Below are 20,055 nucleotides of genomic sequence, written 5' to 3' on the forward strand. Positions count from 1 at the left end.
GATATATGAGATAATTAATATATAGAATGTATACTTATGATTTTAGAGGCAGTATGGCTAGCAAGAAACAGTAGCAGAGGGGCATATAGTCTTGTGCTTATACTAGATGGTATTGAGTGGGGTGATGAACAATGTGCAGATAAGACCGTCAGAGTGTAAAAGCCAATAAAAGTACAACATTTCTGGATTATATCCAAAATAACATTTTTAGTCAGCATGTTTCAAATTCAATCTGGAAGTAAGTCATGCTGTAGGTAGTTCTGGGGACTAAGGTGGAGCATGTTTCAGAGAGAGTGAACTTCAGAAAGAATAGGGTTAGAAATGCACAACAATAAAAATCATCTGTGTAAACGTTCCTGTGGAGGCCGGGTGATTTCAGAAAGTTGAACAGAGATTGGTTCAGATGCACCAGAATAATTACTCCTTTTTAAACAAATTGAATGCTATTGGTTTACTTTAGTGAAGATTCTTGGGATGTTTTTCTACATTAGCCTATCATATAAAGCGCAAGTTGTAATTGATGATGACGGCGCACTTGGTATTTTACTGAAATACAAATTAAAATATCAAACATGAATTATAAAATAAATCCATTCTTTCACAATAATGCAATGTGTGCTAATGTCTGATGTGTTAATTGCCAGCAGACATTAGCACAAGTGAGGCCAGTTCATTGGCTATATTTAAGAAGGAGTTAGATGTGGCCCTCGTAGCTAAAGGGATCAGGGGGTATGGAGAGAAGGCAGGTACGGGATACTGAGTTGGATGATCAGCCATGATCATATTGAATGGCGGTGCAGGCTCGAAGGGCCGAATCGCCTACTCCTGCACCTATTTTCTATGTTTCTATGTGTTGGGTTAAAAATAGCACAATCTTGTATACTGGTGGTGGAATTCTCTTAGAAAGGTGAAATTCTTTTGCCAGACACTTTGACTCCACAATGATCAAAACTACTCATGTGTAATTTACTATTACTTAACAGGGGCATAATAGTCAATAAAAGATGCATTTTGTTTTTTTTTGATGGGATTATTTCAGAAACTATGTTTTAGTTCAAAGGGAAGTATTGCAAGGTGCTTTGACAGATGAAATGTACTGAACTCTGCTTCACAAATTGTTGTTTTGTGATTTAGCCACTGCATCACACATACCTTAGCATAACCCCCTACACCAGTGAGGGTTTCTTTACCTGTGAAGATTGAAGAGATGTGGTTGATGCCAAAGTCAATTGAGAGAGTATGAAGGGCTCATGCTGGGAATTGGGAAAAAAAATCCACATATCTTCTCTGTTAGTTAACACAAACATCTTATGTTACTTTGCTAAACTCAGTTAGAAAAGTTAGGTTTGAACATGGGAGATCACACCTAGTGAGAGATTTCTGTGGGTAATGTGAAGGAATCCTTTGAAGTTGCATTGGACAATTTGAAAATGATTGGGTGTGGGCAGTGCTGACGCTTCCACTACTGGTCAATACTTGAGAAAACTTATTGCTTATAATTGGAAGAAATAATACCCTGTCCATTAAAATAAATGATTTTTTAAGAGAAACATAGATCAAAATAAATCATTGTTAAATTAATATTTAATTGCAACTGAATGAGGGATGTTTTTCAGAGCTGAATTTATTGATCAATTATGAAATTGGTCTCTTCCTTTCTCCTGCATCTTTTCTGTATGTCAAATACAGAATAAAACCCATTTGATGCATTTAGTTCATCTTCACTGTGGCATCAGCTTAATGGTTGCCAGGTTTCTTGTTTCTGCTATGCTGCACAGAAAAGAAACAGGAGTTCATCATTTGATTTCTTAAATCTTTGTGATAACAGCTTTAAATGTATCTGTTAACTGTTTATACTTAAGCTCCATTCATAGTCAATGGTTACATTTAAAAAAAAGCTTCAAACTGAATCTATTATATTAAATTTACAATCCAATAAACTTCTGAAAGACCCTTCTTAAAATGAGATTGTTTTCTCAACAGACCTCTGACAGTACAATTGGCCTTATTTATCAGTGAGAAAGATATGGCTTGACTAAATGCACTTTAGCACTGTAATATCAAAATGTTAGTCTGACTTATATTGCACTGATTTGCAAACCTCCATACCATTAATTATTGGTCCACATTGACCCTAAAAGTTAGTTCCATTTGTTCAGAATTTCATATTTCCATTAAGATTGCCTTCCATTCTGCTTTCCTTTGCGTGATAAATATTAATTTACTCAAAATAATTTTAACTACTACAATTCTGGACAGTTGCAAGTTGTGGTTCTTGGCTTACTTTGTGAAACTAGTATTCTTTTGCAACCTGTGGTCATCTGAAAATGCCAGTGTTTGGTGTGGTTGGTTGAAGTGGGTTGTGCTGTTTCACAGAATTTGATTCTGCAGCCATTTCTGTTCACTGTGCATACCAAAGGTTTGAGTTTAAAACTAGAGAGAGCATTAATAGGGTTTGCAGATGATGTCAAAATATCAGGCATAATTAATTCTTTAGAGGACGAAAGAAGCTGCCTCATGATATTTATAAAATGGAGGAATGGATCATACAAGTGACAGGTAGAATATATTTTGAGTGTGTGTAAGGCATTGCATTTTTTGTGTGAGAAATATTGGCAGCAATAATTAAGGTCTGAATGGCAGGAAGCACGCTGTGGGAGAAGACAGAGGAATTTAGAGTAATTTAGAGAGCTAAGCATTAAAGGCAGCACCAAAGGTCAATGAGGCTGTTAAAAAAGCTAATGGTTTTTTGTGCAGATAATAAAATCTCAGAGGTAATGGCGATCTTGTGTAAGTCCTGAATAATATCACTGACCATTATCGGCACTACTGGGCTCTACAGGATAGAAAGGATGTTATGATTTTAAAGATGTATTACCATCGCCAAGATGTTTTCTGACATGAGGAAATACATATTTAAAATACTCTATATTTTTAGAACAATAACAGTTTTCAGTGTGAGTACATGGAACTAAACGTTTAAAACATAGAATGAATGAAGCAGTCTACAATGAAGTGCAACTGCAAGAGATGCTACACTTGTCGCTTTACCTCCCCCCTCAAATCCATTCAAGGACCCAACCAGTCGTTCCAGGTGCGACAGTTCACCTGCATCTCCTCCAACCTCATCTATTGCATCCGCTGCTCTAGATGTCAGCTGATCTACATCGGTGAGACCAAGCGTAGGCTTTGCGATCGTTTTGCTGAACACCTCCGCTCAGTCCACATTAACCAACCTGACCTCCTGGTGGCTCAGCACTTCAACTCCCCCTCCCATTCCGTATCCGACCTCTCTGTCCTGGGCCTTCTCCATGGCCAGAGTGAGCAACACCGGAAATTGGAGGAACAGCACCTCATATTCCGCTTGGGTAGTCTGCATCCTAGTGGCATGAACATTGAATTTTCCCAATTCTGTTAGCCCTTGCTGTCTCCTCCCCTTCCTAGCTCTCCATCAGCCCTCGGGCTCCTCCTCCTCCTTTTCCCTTTCTTCTCCCCGCCCCCACTGCCCATCTGAAGAAGGGTTCCGGCCCGAAATGTTGCCTATTTCCTTCGCTCCATAGATGCTGTTGCACCTGCTGAGTTTCTCCAGCACTTTTGTCTACCTACAATGAAGTAGAGTCCTTCCACATAGGAGGATCAAGGATGAAAGGCAATTTGTACAACAACATGCTGTTTGAAAGGGCAGGAGAAAGAAAAATATCACTCATCCGTGTGATCTCCTGGTTTGACTTTGCTTGCTTGACTGGGTTAGAACAGACTTTTTACCTGCTTGACCTTGTATTTTATCTCTGGTTTCTTGGGTCGGTTTCAGGAAATTACATGGGCTGTGGGGCATATAGTAATTTCTGTTTGTAACTGCATGTGTATAATTGATAATTGTGTTCCTTGAAGCCAACAGAGTCTGTCATACTTTCCGGGATTTCTCTTAAGTTATTGTTTTGTTCTCTGGCATGTGTCATCATGTTTGTTCCCTGATAGGGCTGCGTTTGCAGGCATGTGCACTCAGCAGACTTGGGGTGGGGGAAATTCAAAAAAGGATGTAATCCATTCTCCACCTTTTCAATTTGTTGAGACAGAACAGGGTGAGTGTTAGACAAGACACAGGGAAGAAGTCTTTTATCATGATGGTCTACCCCTTGTGACAGATTGGTGTCATGTATCATCTAATCATTTTCAGTTGACTAATTTTGTACAATGGTAGGATTCATATACTCCTAGATTGATAAGGTAGAATATTGATAAAGTATACAGTTTCAATATTCAAGACTGGATTGTACGATGGTTGAGAGAATACGGTTAGAAATGGATAAGAGCAAGTAGCTTCAACAAAGCCATTGGGTGCCATGTTTTAATTTTAATATATTTCTATCCATGTATGTAAAGAAATTGTGGGCGCAAAAAGGTTAGAAAACTTGGGAAACAAAGGATCCAAATGGTATATGTATTTTTCTGCAAATCAAGATGTGATCCAAGATGTTGTGTTCCTTCGTAACTGCCAGACTCAAGGATATAACTTGAGCAATTAAAATGTGACAGCTGTGGTATGAGAATGAACAGTCAAAGAGTTCTGTCTACATTGGAATCAAATACAGTTTGTTTTAGTTTAGAGATCTTCTTCTTCTTGCGTATGGCGTGCACAGCCTAAAGTTGTTGGACAACTTGTTCTATTTGATCTTATTTGATTGTGCACGCCGGGTTGATTGCATTCGTCGAAACAGGGCGGACCACGTGAAGGTTGCAATCGTCCACCCCAGTTTAGAGATACAGCATTGAAACAGGACCTTCGGCCCACTGAGTCCTCGCTGACTGACAACTACCCATCCACTAATTCTATCCTATGCACTAGGGATAATTTACAGAAGCCAATTAACCTATAAACCTGCACGTCTTTGTAAAGTGGGGAGAAACCGGAGCAAATGGAGAAAACCAACACGGTCACAGGGAGAATGTACAAACTCCATACAGACAGCACCCGTGGTCAGGATCGAACTCGGGTCTATGCTGCTGTAAGGCAGGAACTCTACCTCTGAGCCGCTGTACTGCCCCTAACATTGATATGGGGAAACCAGTCCATTTAGTTTATTGTCACATCTACTGAGGTGCAATGAAAAGCTTTTGTTGCGTGCTATCCAGTCAGCAGAAAGACAATACATGAAATCAGGCCATTACAGCGTATAGATGCATGATAAAGGAATAACGTTTAGTGCAGGTTAAGCCACCAAAGTACAATCAAGGATAGTCTGAGGGTCACCAATGAGGTAGATAGTAGTTCAGCACAGCTCTCTGGATTGTGGTAGGATGATTCAGTTGCCTAATAACAGCTGGGAAGAAACTGTCCCTGAATCTGGTGGTGTGTGTTTTCACACTTCCTGATATGCTGTAGGTCTGATGTCATAACAGATTTGACAAAAGTGGAAGAGAATAAAAAGGAGCATCACAAAGAACAAGGACGTGGCAACCTAAGAGGATGGAAGGAGGGGTGTAGGTTGTGAACCAGTGGGAGAAGACCTAAAAGGCTCATGGCATCTGATCCAAGGTAGCAGGCATTTGGTCCATTGACTTACTGGAAGTTAAAAGTCTAGAATTTCAATCACATAACAACCTGGAATGATCCTGAGGCTTCTTCTTCTTGCGTATGGCGTGCACAACCTAAAGTTGTAGGACAACTTGTTCTATTTGATCTTACGTGATTGTGCACGCCAGGTTGATTACATTCGTCGAAACAGGGCGGACCACATGAAGGTTGCAATCTCCCACCCCAATCCTGAGGCTGGGTCCATGTTATTGTTCTAATAGGGTATTGAATTGAATTGAATTGAATTTTTTTAATTGAATTGAATTGAATTCCTTTATTGTCATTCAGACCATATGGTCTGAACGAAATTTCGTGCCTGCAGTCATACATACAATAATAAACAACACTAAACACAAATTAACATCCACCACAGTGTATCCTCCAAGCACCTCCTCACTGTGGTGGAGGCGAAAATCTTAGGGTTGCAGTCTCTTCCCTCCTCTTCTCCCTCTGCGCTGAGGCGATTCCCCACCGGGCGATGGGACAAACAGTCCCGCGTCTCACCGAACCCCGCAAACGGGCCGGCTCAAACACCGTGGCCCGGGGTGGTCGAAGCTGCCGCCCTCCAGTCCAGCGGCTGAACCCCGGACTCAGGTCATAGCCGCCAGAACGCCGTCCCAGCCACCCGAGCACCGTTCCAGCCCCGAACCGGGTCGCCCTCACGTGAGTGCCGTTCCTCCCTCGAGCTGGGCCGCTCTGACGGGAGCGCCGTTCCACCCTCGAGCTGGGCCGCCCCGACGGGAGCGCCACAGCCCCTCACGGGAGAGTCTCAGCCCCGCGCCAGGCCGCCCTCACGGGAGCGTCACAGCCCCTCACGGGAGCGCCGTTCCAGCCCCGAGCCGGACCGCCCTCACGGGAGCGAGCCCAGGGTGAGTCCTGACTGGCTGCCTCCGGAGTCTCGAGGTCGCCAGCTCCGCCATTAGGCCTTCAGCGCAGACGGAGGCAGAGAAGGGGGATACGACAAAAAAGTGCATTCCCCCCCGAAGGGAGAGACAGCTAGCCCCGTTTCAACCCCCCCCCCCCCCCCCCCCCCCCCCCCCCCCACATAAAACACAACCTAAAAACCAAAACTTAACTAGACAAAAAAAAAAAAAAGCACAAAAAAGTAAAGACAAACGGACTGCAGGCGAGCCGCAGCCGTTCACCAGCGCCGCCACTTCCGGATGTACATGTATGAGGCAGTATTTAAGGTTGCAGGAGGTCACCAACCCTTGTGAGGCTTGACTTTGTGATGCCTAAAATGCATAGGCATTGCTCCTCAAAGAAGTCTAGCTATGAACATGGGTTCCTGTGATCTCTGAATACATAAGGGCTTTTTTGGTAACTTTTTTTTTTCTACACAACGTGACTGACATTCCCCTGTGCATGACTGATATGAAAATTGCATAATGGATAACTTATGTCTAGAAAAGCTTGCTTACATTTCCAGACTCACATGAAGTGACATGTTAATCATTTATATTGCATGTAATTTTTGGAAATATAATGTACAATGACATTTCTGGATGCTATATCCTAATATTGAATCCAAAGCAAATGTTTCTGGTGTCAGTCCATCTTTACTATTTGGTTTCTTTTATTTTATCTCTAGCACATAATTGAGTTACCAATCAAAATTTTCACACCACAGACTTCCATTTTCTGCATGTTTATTAAGTCGGACTTTATCCAAATTCTTTGGAGAATCTATGTATATATCTATAGCAAATCCATCTAGATTTTTTAAAGGATATAATAGTGAAACTTTATCTGCTACTGGCAGGGTCCAGGCAAGGACACATTATGTTTAAAATAAGGTTAAAGAAAAGAAGCAAGATTTGATGTTTGTCAGTAAATGTTGACTTTACCTTCCTCTTATATAATGACAACAATTTAAATCATTAATGTTGAATTTATTGATGGAACAAAAGTCCTGAGATTTTTTTCTCGCAAATATTATGTCAACACCAAATTAATTCAGTGAATTATATAAGTTATTGATTTATGCATATTTACCTTTTACATTAAGGCAGGTGATGAGATTAGGGATTTGATGGCATATCTGCCTTTGACAACTTGTCCTCCACACATGTGTGATGCGTGATTGTGTGCAATCCCAAATATTCTGGTTGACTAAAAGAAATTCGGCATATAAGCATAAACATACAATCTCATCTCCCATATTTGAGGAGAATGTCAGGGGACCTCAGAGATGCCACAATCAGAAACATAATCAAGAAAGGAAGAGCCTCCTTGTTGTCTGCCGCATGTAATGTCATCACTAGGATTCTCCTCTGTTCCCATTGATCAACAGCTTCCTGAATTGCAATGGAAATTCCATCCTTCCAGAGGCATAATGGCCATAATTTTCACGGTACAGGACTCAAGTGCGGCACAGTGGCACAGCTAGTAGAGCTGCTGCCTGATAGTGCCTTTGCCATGGGTTCAACAATGACGTCTGGTGCTGTCTGTGTGGTATTTGCATGTTCTCAACGTGACCGTGTGGGTTTCCTCTGGGTGCTCCAGTTTCCTTCCACATCCCGAAGAAGTGTGGGTTTTTATATTAGCCGGTCTTCGTAAATAGCCCCTAGTGTGTAAGGAGTGGATGTGAAAGTGGAATAATATACAAATCAATGGTCAGCATGGACTTGGTGGGCCAAATGGTCTGTTTCCATTCAGTATCTTTCTGTAAAGAGAAATGAAAATAGAACCTTTGACCACTTTGATTTCACAGAATCTTTTGACTATAAATCAGAAGTGACTGTGGAGTATCCTTCATAAATTTAGTTGTCCTCAGAAATCTATCTGGAGATAAACAGTCCTTTGTTACATGAAAGGATGCAATCTGTCCAGAGGTCCAGAATAAACCCAATCTCAGTGCAGCCTGATGTCAAGGAAAGCTACCTCATTGTACAAACACTTTTGTCAATCTTCCCCACCGCTACGATGCACCTCTACTCCAACAAACATCCAAATGGAGTGTAACTAACCCACAAGACAATGGGGAAACTGATCAACCTATGTCACTTGCACTCAAGGGTCAACGTCTCTGCACACTCAGCCATCATCTGCACACAGACATTTCTTGCATATAATCATGTTTGGAGTTTGAGCTCCAAATTATCATCAACTCATTCACCAAAGCATATAAAAACACTTGATACCCACAAAACAGAAGCTTTTGCCAATCTGACCTTGTTGTACAATAATCCCCCATGATATTTAATATCCACAATCAGACACATGTAAACATGGATCGTCTAACATATCTTGGTAGCTTTTTCTCAACAAAGGCGGTCAATGTCATCATCTTCAGTGCATCAACACAGCATTTGTAAGTTTGAGAACATTAGTGCATGAAGATCAAGAGCCCAAACATGGTAATCTCACGGTCTATTAGGCAGCAGTGATCCTTTCTCTTATGCATGCTGCTGAAACATCTGCAGACTATCTCTAGCAGGCAACTTAGAATACGAGAGAGATACCACATAATCTGTCTCCACAGTGCAGTACGTTGGCATAGTGCTGCTTCACAACGCCAGGGTCCCAGGTTCAATCCTGACCTCGGGTGCTGTCTGTATGGCGTTTGCACATACTCCCTGTGCCTGCAGGGTTTCCTCCAAAAGATGTGCGGGTTTATAGGTTAATTGGCCTCTGCAATTTGCCCTGAGTATGTGGATGAAAAAATGGGATAACATAGAACTAGTCTGAATGGGTGATTAAGGGTAAACTTGGTGGGCTGATGGGCCTGCTGTCATACTGTATGTCTAAACAAAACTAAACTAAATGTTCAAATCTATCAGCAGGATAAGCAAATAAACATCAGCAGGTCAGGCTAACAGCCCCAGCAACAAGGGTCTAAATGTATTCTGTGTAAGAAGGAATTGCAGATGCTGGTTTAAACCGAAGATAGACACAAAATGCTGGAATAACTCAGCGGGGCAGGCAGCTTCTCTGGGAAGAAGGAATGGGTGATGTTTCGGGTCGAGACCCTTCTTCAGCCTGGTTAGGGATAAGGGAAACGAGAGATATAGACGGTGATGTGGAGAGATAAAGACCAATGAATGAAATATGTGCAAAAAAGTAAAGATGATAAAGGGAATGCGCCATTATAAGCTGTTTGTAGGGTGAAAATGAGAAGCTAGTGTGACTTAGGTGGGGGAGGGATAGAGAAAGAGGGAATGTCGGGGCTACCTGAAGCAAAATAAATCTATATTCACATCACTGGGCTGCACGCTGCCCAAGCAAAATATGAGATGCTGTTCCTCCAATTTGCGATCAGCCTCACTCTGACAATGGAGGAGACCTAGGACAGAAAGGTTTGTGTAGGAATGGGAAGGACAATTAAAGTGTCCAGCAACTGGGAGATCAGGCTGGTTCAGGCGGCTGAGCGAAGGTATTCCCCGAAATGATCGCCCGGTCTGCCAATGTATAAGAGTTCATATCTTGAACAACGGATACAGTAGATGAGGTTGGAGGAAATGCAAGTGAACCTCTGCCTAACCTGAAGGGACTGTCGTGATCCCTGAACAGAGTCGGGGGAGGAGGTATAGCGACAGGTGTTGCATCTTCTGCGGTTGCAGGGGAAGGTACCTGGGGAGGGGGTGGTATGGGTGGGAAGGGATGTGTTAACCAGGGAGTTATGAAGGAGCGGTCCCAGCTCTCTCACAGCCTGCTGTCTCCGCCTCTTCCTTTATTTTTCTCGCCCCCCTCCCCCCGACATCAGTCTGAAGAAGGGTCGCGACCCGAAACGTCGCCCATTCCTTCGCTCCATAAATGCTGCATTTCCCGCTGATTTTCTCCAGCTTTTTTTGTCTACCACCCATTCACCCAAGTTCTGTTATCCCACTTTCCTCACCCACTCCCTACACATTAGGGGCAATTTTACAGAGACAAGTTAACCTACAAAGCCAATGTGTCTTTGGGATGTGGGAGGAAACCCACATGCTTGCAGGAGGAATGTGCAAATTCAACACAGACAATGCCCGAGGACGGGATCGATCATAGATCTCTGGCGTATGAGGCAGCAAGTCCACCAGCTGTGCCACTATATTTTGTTTTCCAACACACAAAAAAATCATACGTTGATAACTTTGGTTACTAAAAAAAATAAACTATCCATTTTCAGTTTTAAATCTCTAAGTCATGCTATGTCCCCCATTACAGCTACTGTATGTGTTAATTCAGTTCAAGACTATGGGGCAGTATATTGGCCATAAAGTTGATGCCTAAAAGTGCCAGAGACCCGGAATTGATCCTGAATATGGGCGCTGTCTGGATGGAGTTTGCTCCTTTTCCCTTTGATGGCATGGGTATACGCTGGGTGCTCTTGTTTCCTTCCACATTTTAAAGTTGTGCAGGAACCTTTTTCTTACCCAACCCAAAATGTTATATTTTGTCCAGAGATTCTGTCTGACCTGTTGAGTTACTCCAGTTTTTTTGTGTCTATTTTCGGTTTAAACCAGCATCTGCAGCGCGCGCGCGCGCGCACACACACACACACACACACACACACACACACACACACACACACACACACACACACACACACACACACACACACACACACACACACACACACACACACACACACACACACACACACACACTATATTACTAAAAGTGAGATCTTGACCACTTCCTGCTTTTCTGTTTCATGATGTTAGAAAGAAAAACTGCCACTTACGGCTGTGGTTTTTGGCCAGCTTACTCAGAGTCCCCATCCGCTGCGCTGGACACGAGGAATTTTCCCATCGATGGAACATAAAAGAGTTATTAATGTGTTAAAAATGTTGACATTCTCTCTTCTGCCCCTGCTGGTGGGAGCGGGGAGGGACTATAAAACCCGGAGGTGTTGTGCCTCAGTCAGTCTCTGCAAGATGGGAGGGGAAGTGAGAGGGTCATGTCTCTCAGTCTGCGCTGTGAATAACACTGAACACATGTCTAATAAACTGTGAGTGTGGTTTTACTGACCTTGAATGCCCTTAATGTGGTTTGAAAATGAAAATATGGTTAGTTTGAAGTAAAAGCACTGGAAATGGTTGGTGGGGATTTGGGTTAAAGTAAATGCACTGCAAATGGTTGGGTGGGGGTTTGGGTTGAAGAAAAAGCACTGCAAATAGTTGGGTGGTGTTTTGGGTTGACGTAAATGCACTGCAAATAGTTGGGTGGTGTTTTGGGTTGACGTAAATGCACTGCAAATGGTTGGGTGGGGTTTTTGGTTGACGTAAAAGCACTGCTAATGGTTGGGTGGGGTTTTGGGTTGATGTAAAAGCACTGCAAATGGTTGGTGGTCTAAACTTGACAAGTTCCTGTTTGCCCTGTATATTGATTTTAGATAAAATGCTATCACTTATGGCTGTGATTTTTGGCCATCTTACTCAGTCCCCCTCCGCTCATCACGTGCAGAGGATTCTTCCCAGCAATGAAAAATAAAAGTGTTATTAGTGTTTAAAAAATGTTGAGTATCTCTCCTGTCAATCACACCATGAAGGCCGCACCTTTTCCGTTGGGAGGGGGGAGGGATTATAAAACCCGGAAGTGTGGGTGTGGCTCAGTCTCTGCATGATGGGGGAGGGAGAGGGAGAGGGAGAGGTCACAACTCTGTCTGAGCTGTGAATCAACTGAACACACTGAAAGTCTACTGAACTGTGAGTGTGGTGTTTTGTGTAGATTCATGGTGGTTTCATCCTGCTTGAAATGGTATGAAACTGCATTAGAATGTGGTGGCTTTGCACCCTGCATAAAACAGTATGAAACTGCATTTGATTGTGGTGGCCTTGCATCCTGCATTGAATGGTATGAACCTGCATTTGAATTTGGTGGCCTTGTACGCTGCTTGAAGTGGTAGGAAATTGCACTTGAATTTGCTGGCCTTGCACCCTGCTTGAAGTGGTAGGAAAATGGATTTGAATTTGGTGGCCTTGCACCCTGCTTGAAATGGTAGGAAAATGGATTTGAATTTGGTGGCCTTGCACCCTACTTGAAATAGAATTTCAAGGAATAGCCAGGAGTCAACTACCACCCACCAGCCGTGAGTGAGCTGCCAGCACATCAGGCTTGAGGAACTGAACTGCCACCCCAAGAATCCATTTAGCAGCGGATGCAATAGATGAGGTTGGAGGAGGTGCAGATGAACCTCTGCCGCACGTGGAAAGACTGCTTGGGCCCTTGGATGGAGTCAAGAGGGGGAAGGTAAAGCGATAAGTGTGGCATTTCCTGCGGTTGCAAGGGAAAGTGCCAGGAAAGGGGGTGGTTTGGGTGGCATGGGACAAATTGATCAGGGAGTTACGGAGGGAGCAGTCTCTGCGGAAAGCCGGAAGGGGAGGAGATGGGAAGATGTGGCCAGTGGTGGGATCCCATTGGAGGTGGCGAAAATGTTGGGAGGATTACCTGTTGTGGTAAACAAAAATGCTGGAGAAACTCAGCGGGTGAGCAAGCATCTATGGAGCGAAGGAATAGGTGATGTTTCTGGTTGAAACCTGTAGACAAGGATAAAAGTCAGGGATTGGATAAGTAAATAACCTCTACTGAGAAAAGTGAAAGAAGTAGTTTTCTGTGGTAATTAAAATCCACTGTTGTCATGCACTAAATATTTATTCTTCCATTATTTTCTCGGTTTAAATATTTAATTTTTTAATTCCACAACAACTGTCCAATTGCGGTTACACCCATCAATTAAAATCTACCCTGATTCAAGTATGGTAGAGAGCTGGGCTTCAAGCTAGTGATTTATTCCTATCACAGAATGTTGGGATAATACCAGAATAAGAGGTTAATATCCAGAAGCTAGACACAAAAAGCTGGAGTAACTCAGCAGGACAGGCAGCATCTCGGGAGAGAAGGAATGGGTGACGTTTCGGGTCGAGACCCTTCCTCAGACTGGTCTGAGGAGCGGTCCTAACCTACAATGTCACCCATTCCTTCTCTCCCGAGATGCTGCCTGTCCCATTGAGTTACTCCAGCTTTTTGTGTCTATTTTCGGTTTAAACAAGCATCTGCAGTTCCTCCCTACAGGTTAATAGCCAGTGCTTTATAAAGCGTTGAATTTAGCCAAAGACAAAACTAGTTAATTAATCCTGACCAATATTAAATGCACGATACGACCACAAATTAAAGATCACATCACAAAAGCCCACCATGGCAGTATTTTCACCATCGATTTTAATAAAGCAGTTTCATACACTGGACAATTTGAAAAAATGGGCTGCTGCAACAAATTGCTTGAATGTTAGAACCAAGACACTAATGGATAATCTTGAGCATGTGCTCATTTATAAAGTATATAAAGCTGCAGATCATGGATATAAATGAATGCCAAACAGATCCAGCTCCATCTGAATGCAGGATCCGTACTTCTGATCTCATACAATGAACAATGCAATTGATTCAACATATAAACCTTACAATGCATGATCCACATGAGTTACACTTGGCAGTCGCAGATCATACCGGGCCACCACAAATTTTCCAGCATCTTCTTTAATCCTGACGAAATAATGAGAGTGCCCTTAACTTCCCCCCAAAAAATGTGACGCCTATGCCGGGTCACGACCTCATCGGGACTTCCGCAGCCGATTGGCGGGTGGAATTTGCTACCCCTGTGGTCGGGGCTCTGGATGATGTGCTGGCCGTGGTTGTGTGCATGTGCAGGGGGAGGATGTGTGGGCCGTGGCAGTGCGCATGTTCAAGGCGGCCGGCCATGCCGGTGGATGAGGAGCGGCCGGGGAGGGAAAACTCGGCGGCCAGGATACGGATGGCGGACGGAAACGGAGAGTGACAGAGAGAGAGAGAGAGAGAGTGAGAGATAGAGAGGGGGGCCAAGCCGGGCAAAATGACACGACTTTTAGGTTGCCCGGCGGGACGTTTGGTGACCATTGGCACCTGGGCAACCGTTAATTTCGAGCCCTGTTGGAGGAGGTGCAAGTGAATCTCTGCCTAACCTGAAAGGACTGTCGGGGTCCCTCGACAGAATCGAGGGAGGAGGTATAGTGACAGGTGTTGCATCTTCTGCAGTTGCTGGGGAAAGTATCTGGGGAGGGGGTGGTTTGGGGGGAAGGGATGTGTTAACCATGGAGTTGCGGAGGGAACGGTCTCTGCAGAAGGCAGAAAGGGGTGGAGATGGGCAAATGTGGCTAGTGGTGGGAACCGATTGGAGGTGGCAGAAATTTCGGAGGATTATGTGTTGTATGCGACGGCTGATGGGGTGGAAGGTTAGGACTAGGAGGACTTTGACTGTTGCGACTAGGGGGAGGGGGAGCATGAGCGGATCTGCAGTGTACCTAGGAGACACGTGTTAGGGCCTCATCTCTGATGGGAGAGGGGAACCCCCGTTCCCTAAAGAATGTGGACATCTCGGATGTTCTAGTATGGAACACCTCATCCTGGGCGCAGATGTGGCGTAGACGGGAGGAATTGGGAGTTGGGGACAGAGTCTTTGCAGGAAGCAGGGTGGGAAGAAGTGTAGTGAAGATAGTTGTCGTAGTCAGTGGGTTTGTAGTCGACGTCAGTCAATACTTTATTACCTGATGTGAGAACTGTAAGATCAAGAAAAGGGAGGGAGGTGTGGGAGATTTGTGTGGGAAAGTAAATTTGAGTGCAGGATGAAAATTGGAGATGAAGTTGATGGACTTCCGCATGGGTGCTGGAGTCATCAATGTAACGGAGATAGGGTTCGGGGTTAGGGCTAGTGTACACCTGGAACAGAGATTGTTCAATGTACCCTACAAAAAGGCAGGCATAGCTGGGGCCCATGCGGGTGCCCATAGCTACGCCTTGGACTTGAAGTAAGTGGGAGGAGTCCAAGGAGAAGTTGTTGAGGGTGAGGACCAGCTCCGCTAGGCGGAGTAGTATTAGTGGAGCGAAATTGGATGGTTCTTTGGTCGAGGAAGAAACGGAGGGTTTTAAGGCCTTCCTGGTGGGGATGGAGGTGTAGAGTGACTGAACGTCCATAGTAAAGATGAGGGAGTGGGGGCTCGGAAAACGGATGTCATTAAAGAGACGAAGGGCATGTGAGGTATCTTGGACATAGGTCGGGAGAGATTGGACCAGAGGAGATAGGATGGAGTCGAGGTACGCGGAAATCATTTCCGTGGGACAGAAGTGATGAATAGAAATTCTGAATCAATGCTATAAGACTGTTCTGTAAGACAAAATGGTTGGCCAGGTAGACTGAAACAAAGGACATAAGATGGCTGCTGACCAGGCTTGCTGGAACAGGCTGTTAGGAGGGAATACACAATGTCTTGCAGTTACTGCGTAGTCATGAATAAAGGATCACAGGCCCAGTCTGACAAGATTGAGGAATACACAACCCCCCCCTTGCCAGGAAGACTAAGGGATGTACTGGTCTGAGATTATGTGTGGTTCCTCTTTCATCCCCTTATATGTACATACTTGGTTTCCTGTATTCTTCGTACGTGTCGGTTCTTTGATCGGGGGAATGTGGGAGGTGCTAAACGGTGGCATTAACATATAAAGAGCCTTGCAATTAAGGGCAGGCAGCTTGACTCTTTGCCAGGTTGTAACCTGTGTGAAGACTCCTGCTCAATAAACGTACGTTTAAAGCAACCCCGGTGCCTGGTCGATTATTGTCGAAACAACCGATGTGAGAGAAAAACATGAATCCACAGAAGCAGACAGAAACAATGGGTCTGCCAGGGCAGTTGTGTATGTGGATTTTGGGGAGAAGGTGAAAACAGGCTTGGCGGGGCTGGGAAACGATAAGGTTGGAGACTGTGGAAGGCAGACAGCCAGAAGGGATGAAATCACTAATGGTGTTTGAGATTAAGGCCTGGTGTTCATCTGTGGGATCATGGTCTATTTGATAAGTTGGAGGAGGTTGTTGCCTGGCCTCAGCCTGGTAGAGGTCAGTGCGCCAAACTACCAAGGCAAGAATCGCCAAAAAGAATCTCCTGTGGTGTTCTGTACTGCATCTTGGTGGAACGGTGAAAGCAACAGGTGTCCTAAACTTTCTGAGGCGCAACTTTCATCATTGTTCAACTTCTGTCAAGGAGAAGCTATACTTCACCCTCGTTAGACCTCATTTGGACTACGCAGTTGCAGCATGGGACCCATACACAAATAAAAACATTTCTTCCATCGAACGTGTCCAAAGACAGGCAGCTCGATTTGTTACTAACACCTATGAGAGAGAAGCGAGTGTCACCAAACTTCTGAATTCTCTGGGGTGGAACACTCTCCAAGACAGACGTGAAGCTCACCGTTTGACCTGTTTTTACAAAATGTTAAATGGTCAGCTCGACATAGACTACAAGACCTACACCAAACCCAAACCAATTAGGAGCAGACGAAGGCATTCGATCCAATTTGTGATCCCAGCTACAAAGACAGATGTATACAGCAATTCGTTCTTCCCCCGCACAATTAAAGCATGGAATAATCTCCACCCAACTATAGTTACCCAACCAGATGCAACTAAATTTAAAGTAGCTCTTTCTTCCCAATAACCCTTTCTGGCTTAAGCCCTTCCTTCACCACCTCCAGTTTAAATTCCATTTGGAATATTTTGTAGAAGAAACCAAGAAACCAAAAACCAGTCTGTTGGTGAAGGCATTCTTCAGGTTCTGAAAGCAGACATCTGAAAGGAGAAAATGCAATAAATTATACCATGCAATAGTAAAAGACGGCATGTCAGGGAACAGTAAAAAAAAAGGGACAACCTTATCAATGGTACATTTTGCAACACTCAACTCCAGAGAGCAGGGCAAAGATCCCTGCGTGACAGGTGGGCGGGATAGTAACGTGGCGCTGCGCGTTTGCGCAGGTCACTTGCGGGTCAACCAAACTTGGACGTCGGCACTTGCTGGTCCCGCCCTCCCGCGCCGCGGATTGGACGGGTGACGGCCTGACGCCCGTGTTGATTGGCCGGCGGGCTGTCAATCACGCCGCTTCCTCCTCTCCACGGGAACAGCCATTTCCCGCCAGCAGGTTAGGTTGTCGCGCAGCCTACACGGTTCGTGTAGTAACCGTGAAGAAGGAGCCCGGCGATTTGTGTGTGTGTGTGTGTCTGGTTGAGGCGCTTTCAATGCAGCGTGGATCATTTTACATTTATTAATCATATATATTTTTAAAGAAAAGAAGGTGAAGCCGGTAGACGCACTCGCTGGCGGTCAGACCTAACGTTTCGGCTCCGAGTTCTGAAGGAGAGAAAAATAATAGACGTCGGTTTTGTTTTAAAATCCTCTCTGTCTCTTCCGCGCGATGACTTCGGGAGGCGATTTCGGGAACCCGCTGCGGAAATTCAAGCTGGTGTTCCTGGGCGAGCAGAGCGGTGGGGGAGGGAGGGGGGTGTGGGGTGGTACTGAGGGGAGGGGGTGGCTTGGAGGAAGGAAAGTTGATGTCAGGGGGGGTTAGGAGGTGGCACCTATGGGATGGGGAGCAGGGGGGGTGGGGGGGGGGGATGGGGGCAGGGGGGGGGGGGTGGGATGGGGAGGGGGGGGGGGGTGGGGTGGAGGGGGGGGGGGGGGGGTGGTGGGGGGGAGGGGGGTGGGGGGGGGGTGTGCGGGGGGAGGGGGGGGGGGGGTGTGTGGGGTGGGGTGGGGGGGGTGGGGGGGGGGCGGGGGGGGAGGGGGGCGGGGGGGAGGGTGGGGGGGGGTGGGGGGGGGGAGGAGATGGTGCCTTAGGATTGAGGGGTGGGAGAGTTGGGTCTTGGGGTGTGGGAGCTGGTGTCTGAGGGATGGGGATGAACTGGTGCCAAGAGATGGGTGGAGGTGGGCTGGTGCCTGAGCGGTGAGGGAGCTGGTGCCTGAGGGATGGAGAGGAGATGGTGTCCAAAGATCTTTGATGGTGTCTGAGGTGTGGGGGCGATTGGTGCCGGGGGCGGGGTGTGGAGCAGCTGATGCCTGGGGGGGGGGGGGGGGGGAGATGATGGTGTCTCTGGGGGTTGGGAGGTGGGAATTGCTGCCTGTGAGTGGGGGAGCTTGTGACTCGCGGGCGGGGGGTGAGGAGGGGTGAGTTGGTACCTGGGACGTCGGGGCGTTGGTATCTAAGGAGGTGTGGGTGCTGGCACTGGGAAAGAGGGGGGTTGGGGAGTTGATTAATGAGAAGAGTTAGCCTGTTGAGGGTGGGGTTGTCGGTGTTGGGGAGGGGGCGCCGAGGTGATGGAGTTGATGTCGGGGTCTGTCCGCCTCTCGCATTGGGATGACTAGCGGGCGATATTGAATTGTTTCTACCCCGCCCTGTGGGCACACGGTCGACCTGAGGCCTCGGGGGTGGGGTTGCAAGGGGAATGAAAATGAAGGTTCTTTAAAGAAACGGGATTAAAAAAAACTGCAATTTTAAGACTGAGTTGACTACATATTGTAAATGACACCCAACATTTTTTTGTGATGGCATGGTTTTAACAGGCTGATGACATGGTTTTTATATTCTGCATTCGTTGCTGAGTTTATCTTTGCATTGCATTTGATGTGGGAGCTCCTCGATCTTGCTGTCGTTAATCAACGCATGTTTCTCCTACCTTTCCCTTTAGTGTTAAAATCCACTCGCATTCATCCGCATTTCCCTGCACTGTCTAAATTACTATTGACTAACCCTGTTTACTAAACAAGGGCGTTTTCGTTTAATCTCACCAATTACCACAATCGCTACCAGTACCAAATCAAGACTGTGATTTTGGCAATTTATTTGTTCAGCTCTTGTGCGTGAAACATGCAGGAAGATATATTTTTTTAATCTTCCAGAACCAAGACTGCTGGTAGTTGATTGTAATCTGGCCTACCAAGCAGGGTAATGTTATATTGGAAAGATCCATACAGCCACACCTTGATATAAAAAAAATCTGATATTTAAGCAGGCGAACCAACAATTCACTTTAAATCAAAACGATCGAGTTCTACAAATGATTTAATTGAGATTCAGCAGGGATAATTTGCATTTTGTCAGCGCATGAACTGGGCAAGGATCCCACTGATTTGAATATACACTGCGAATGTCGATTGTGTAGCACCGTAAACCTACATTTAATTGTCATATTACTTGGAAGTAAAAATTTTGTTCGATACATAGTCTTGATATAACTATCTGTTTTTAAAGCATAAGCTTTACAGATAGCAATTGTGAAATGATTTCGATAAAGCAGGTGATGGGTTATTGATTCGCTGGTGGGATCGTTTTATAAATTTTACCATTGAGTTTTGAGCATTAACGATACAGACGTACGTTGTCAGACGATATTGAGTAAGAACAATTCTGTATAATTAAACACGAATCACCTTTCAAACAATTAATATAGTGGTTTGATATTCCCATTGAAGTATGCTTTTGTTTGTAGTTCTTTTTGTCGTAATGTGTACCTGATAGGTGACCCTCCCGATATAAAATGTTCTTTAATGTCTTGGAGTAGTCTTGCGAAGTACAAAATTAAAATTAACGTTTGACTGGTTATCTTGATTAAAAGAACCCCAGATGAATGGAATCTGGGCGTGGTGAAGTAGTCTGCATCATTCACAGTACAGAATACAGCAGCGCAGGCCCATGTT

At 45.0% G+C, this 20,055-nt stretch overlaps 1 protein-coding gene across 4 annotated transcripts in view; it reads left to right on the forward strand.

The window, feature by feature from the left end:
* The first annotated feature begins 17,490 nt into the window (after positions 1-17,490).
* The window catches only part of rab6a (RAB6A, member RAS oncogene family), a 92,428-nt gene continuing 89,863 nt past the window's right edge, over positions 17,491-20,055 (forward strand). The window contains exon 1 of one of the 4 annotated variants that reach the window (XM_055636582.1): positions 17,491-17,846. In XM_055636582.1, coding sequence (XP_055492557.1) covers positions 17,777-17,846 — 70 coding nt within the window. In that variant the 5' untranslated portion in view covers positions 17,491-17,776. The remainder of the gene's footprint in view (positions 17,847-20,055) is intronic. The other 3 variants (XM_055636583.1, XM_055636581.1, XM_055636580.1) reach the window with 3 other exon arrangements.

Source organism: Leucoraja erinacea, chromosome 6 (genome assembly GCF_028641065.1).
Source record: "Leucoraja erinacea ecotype New England chromosome 6, Leri_hhj_1, whole genome shotgun sequence".
In the NCBI taxonomy this organism is placed as follows: Eukaryota; Metazoa; Chordata; class Chondrichthyes; order Rajiformes; family Rajidae; genus Leucoraja; species Leucoraja erinaceus.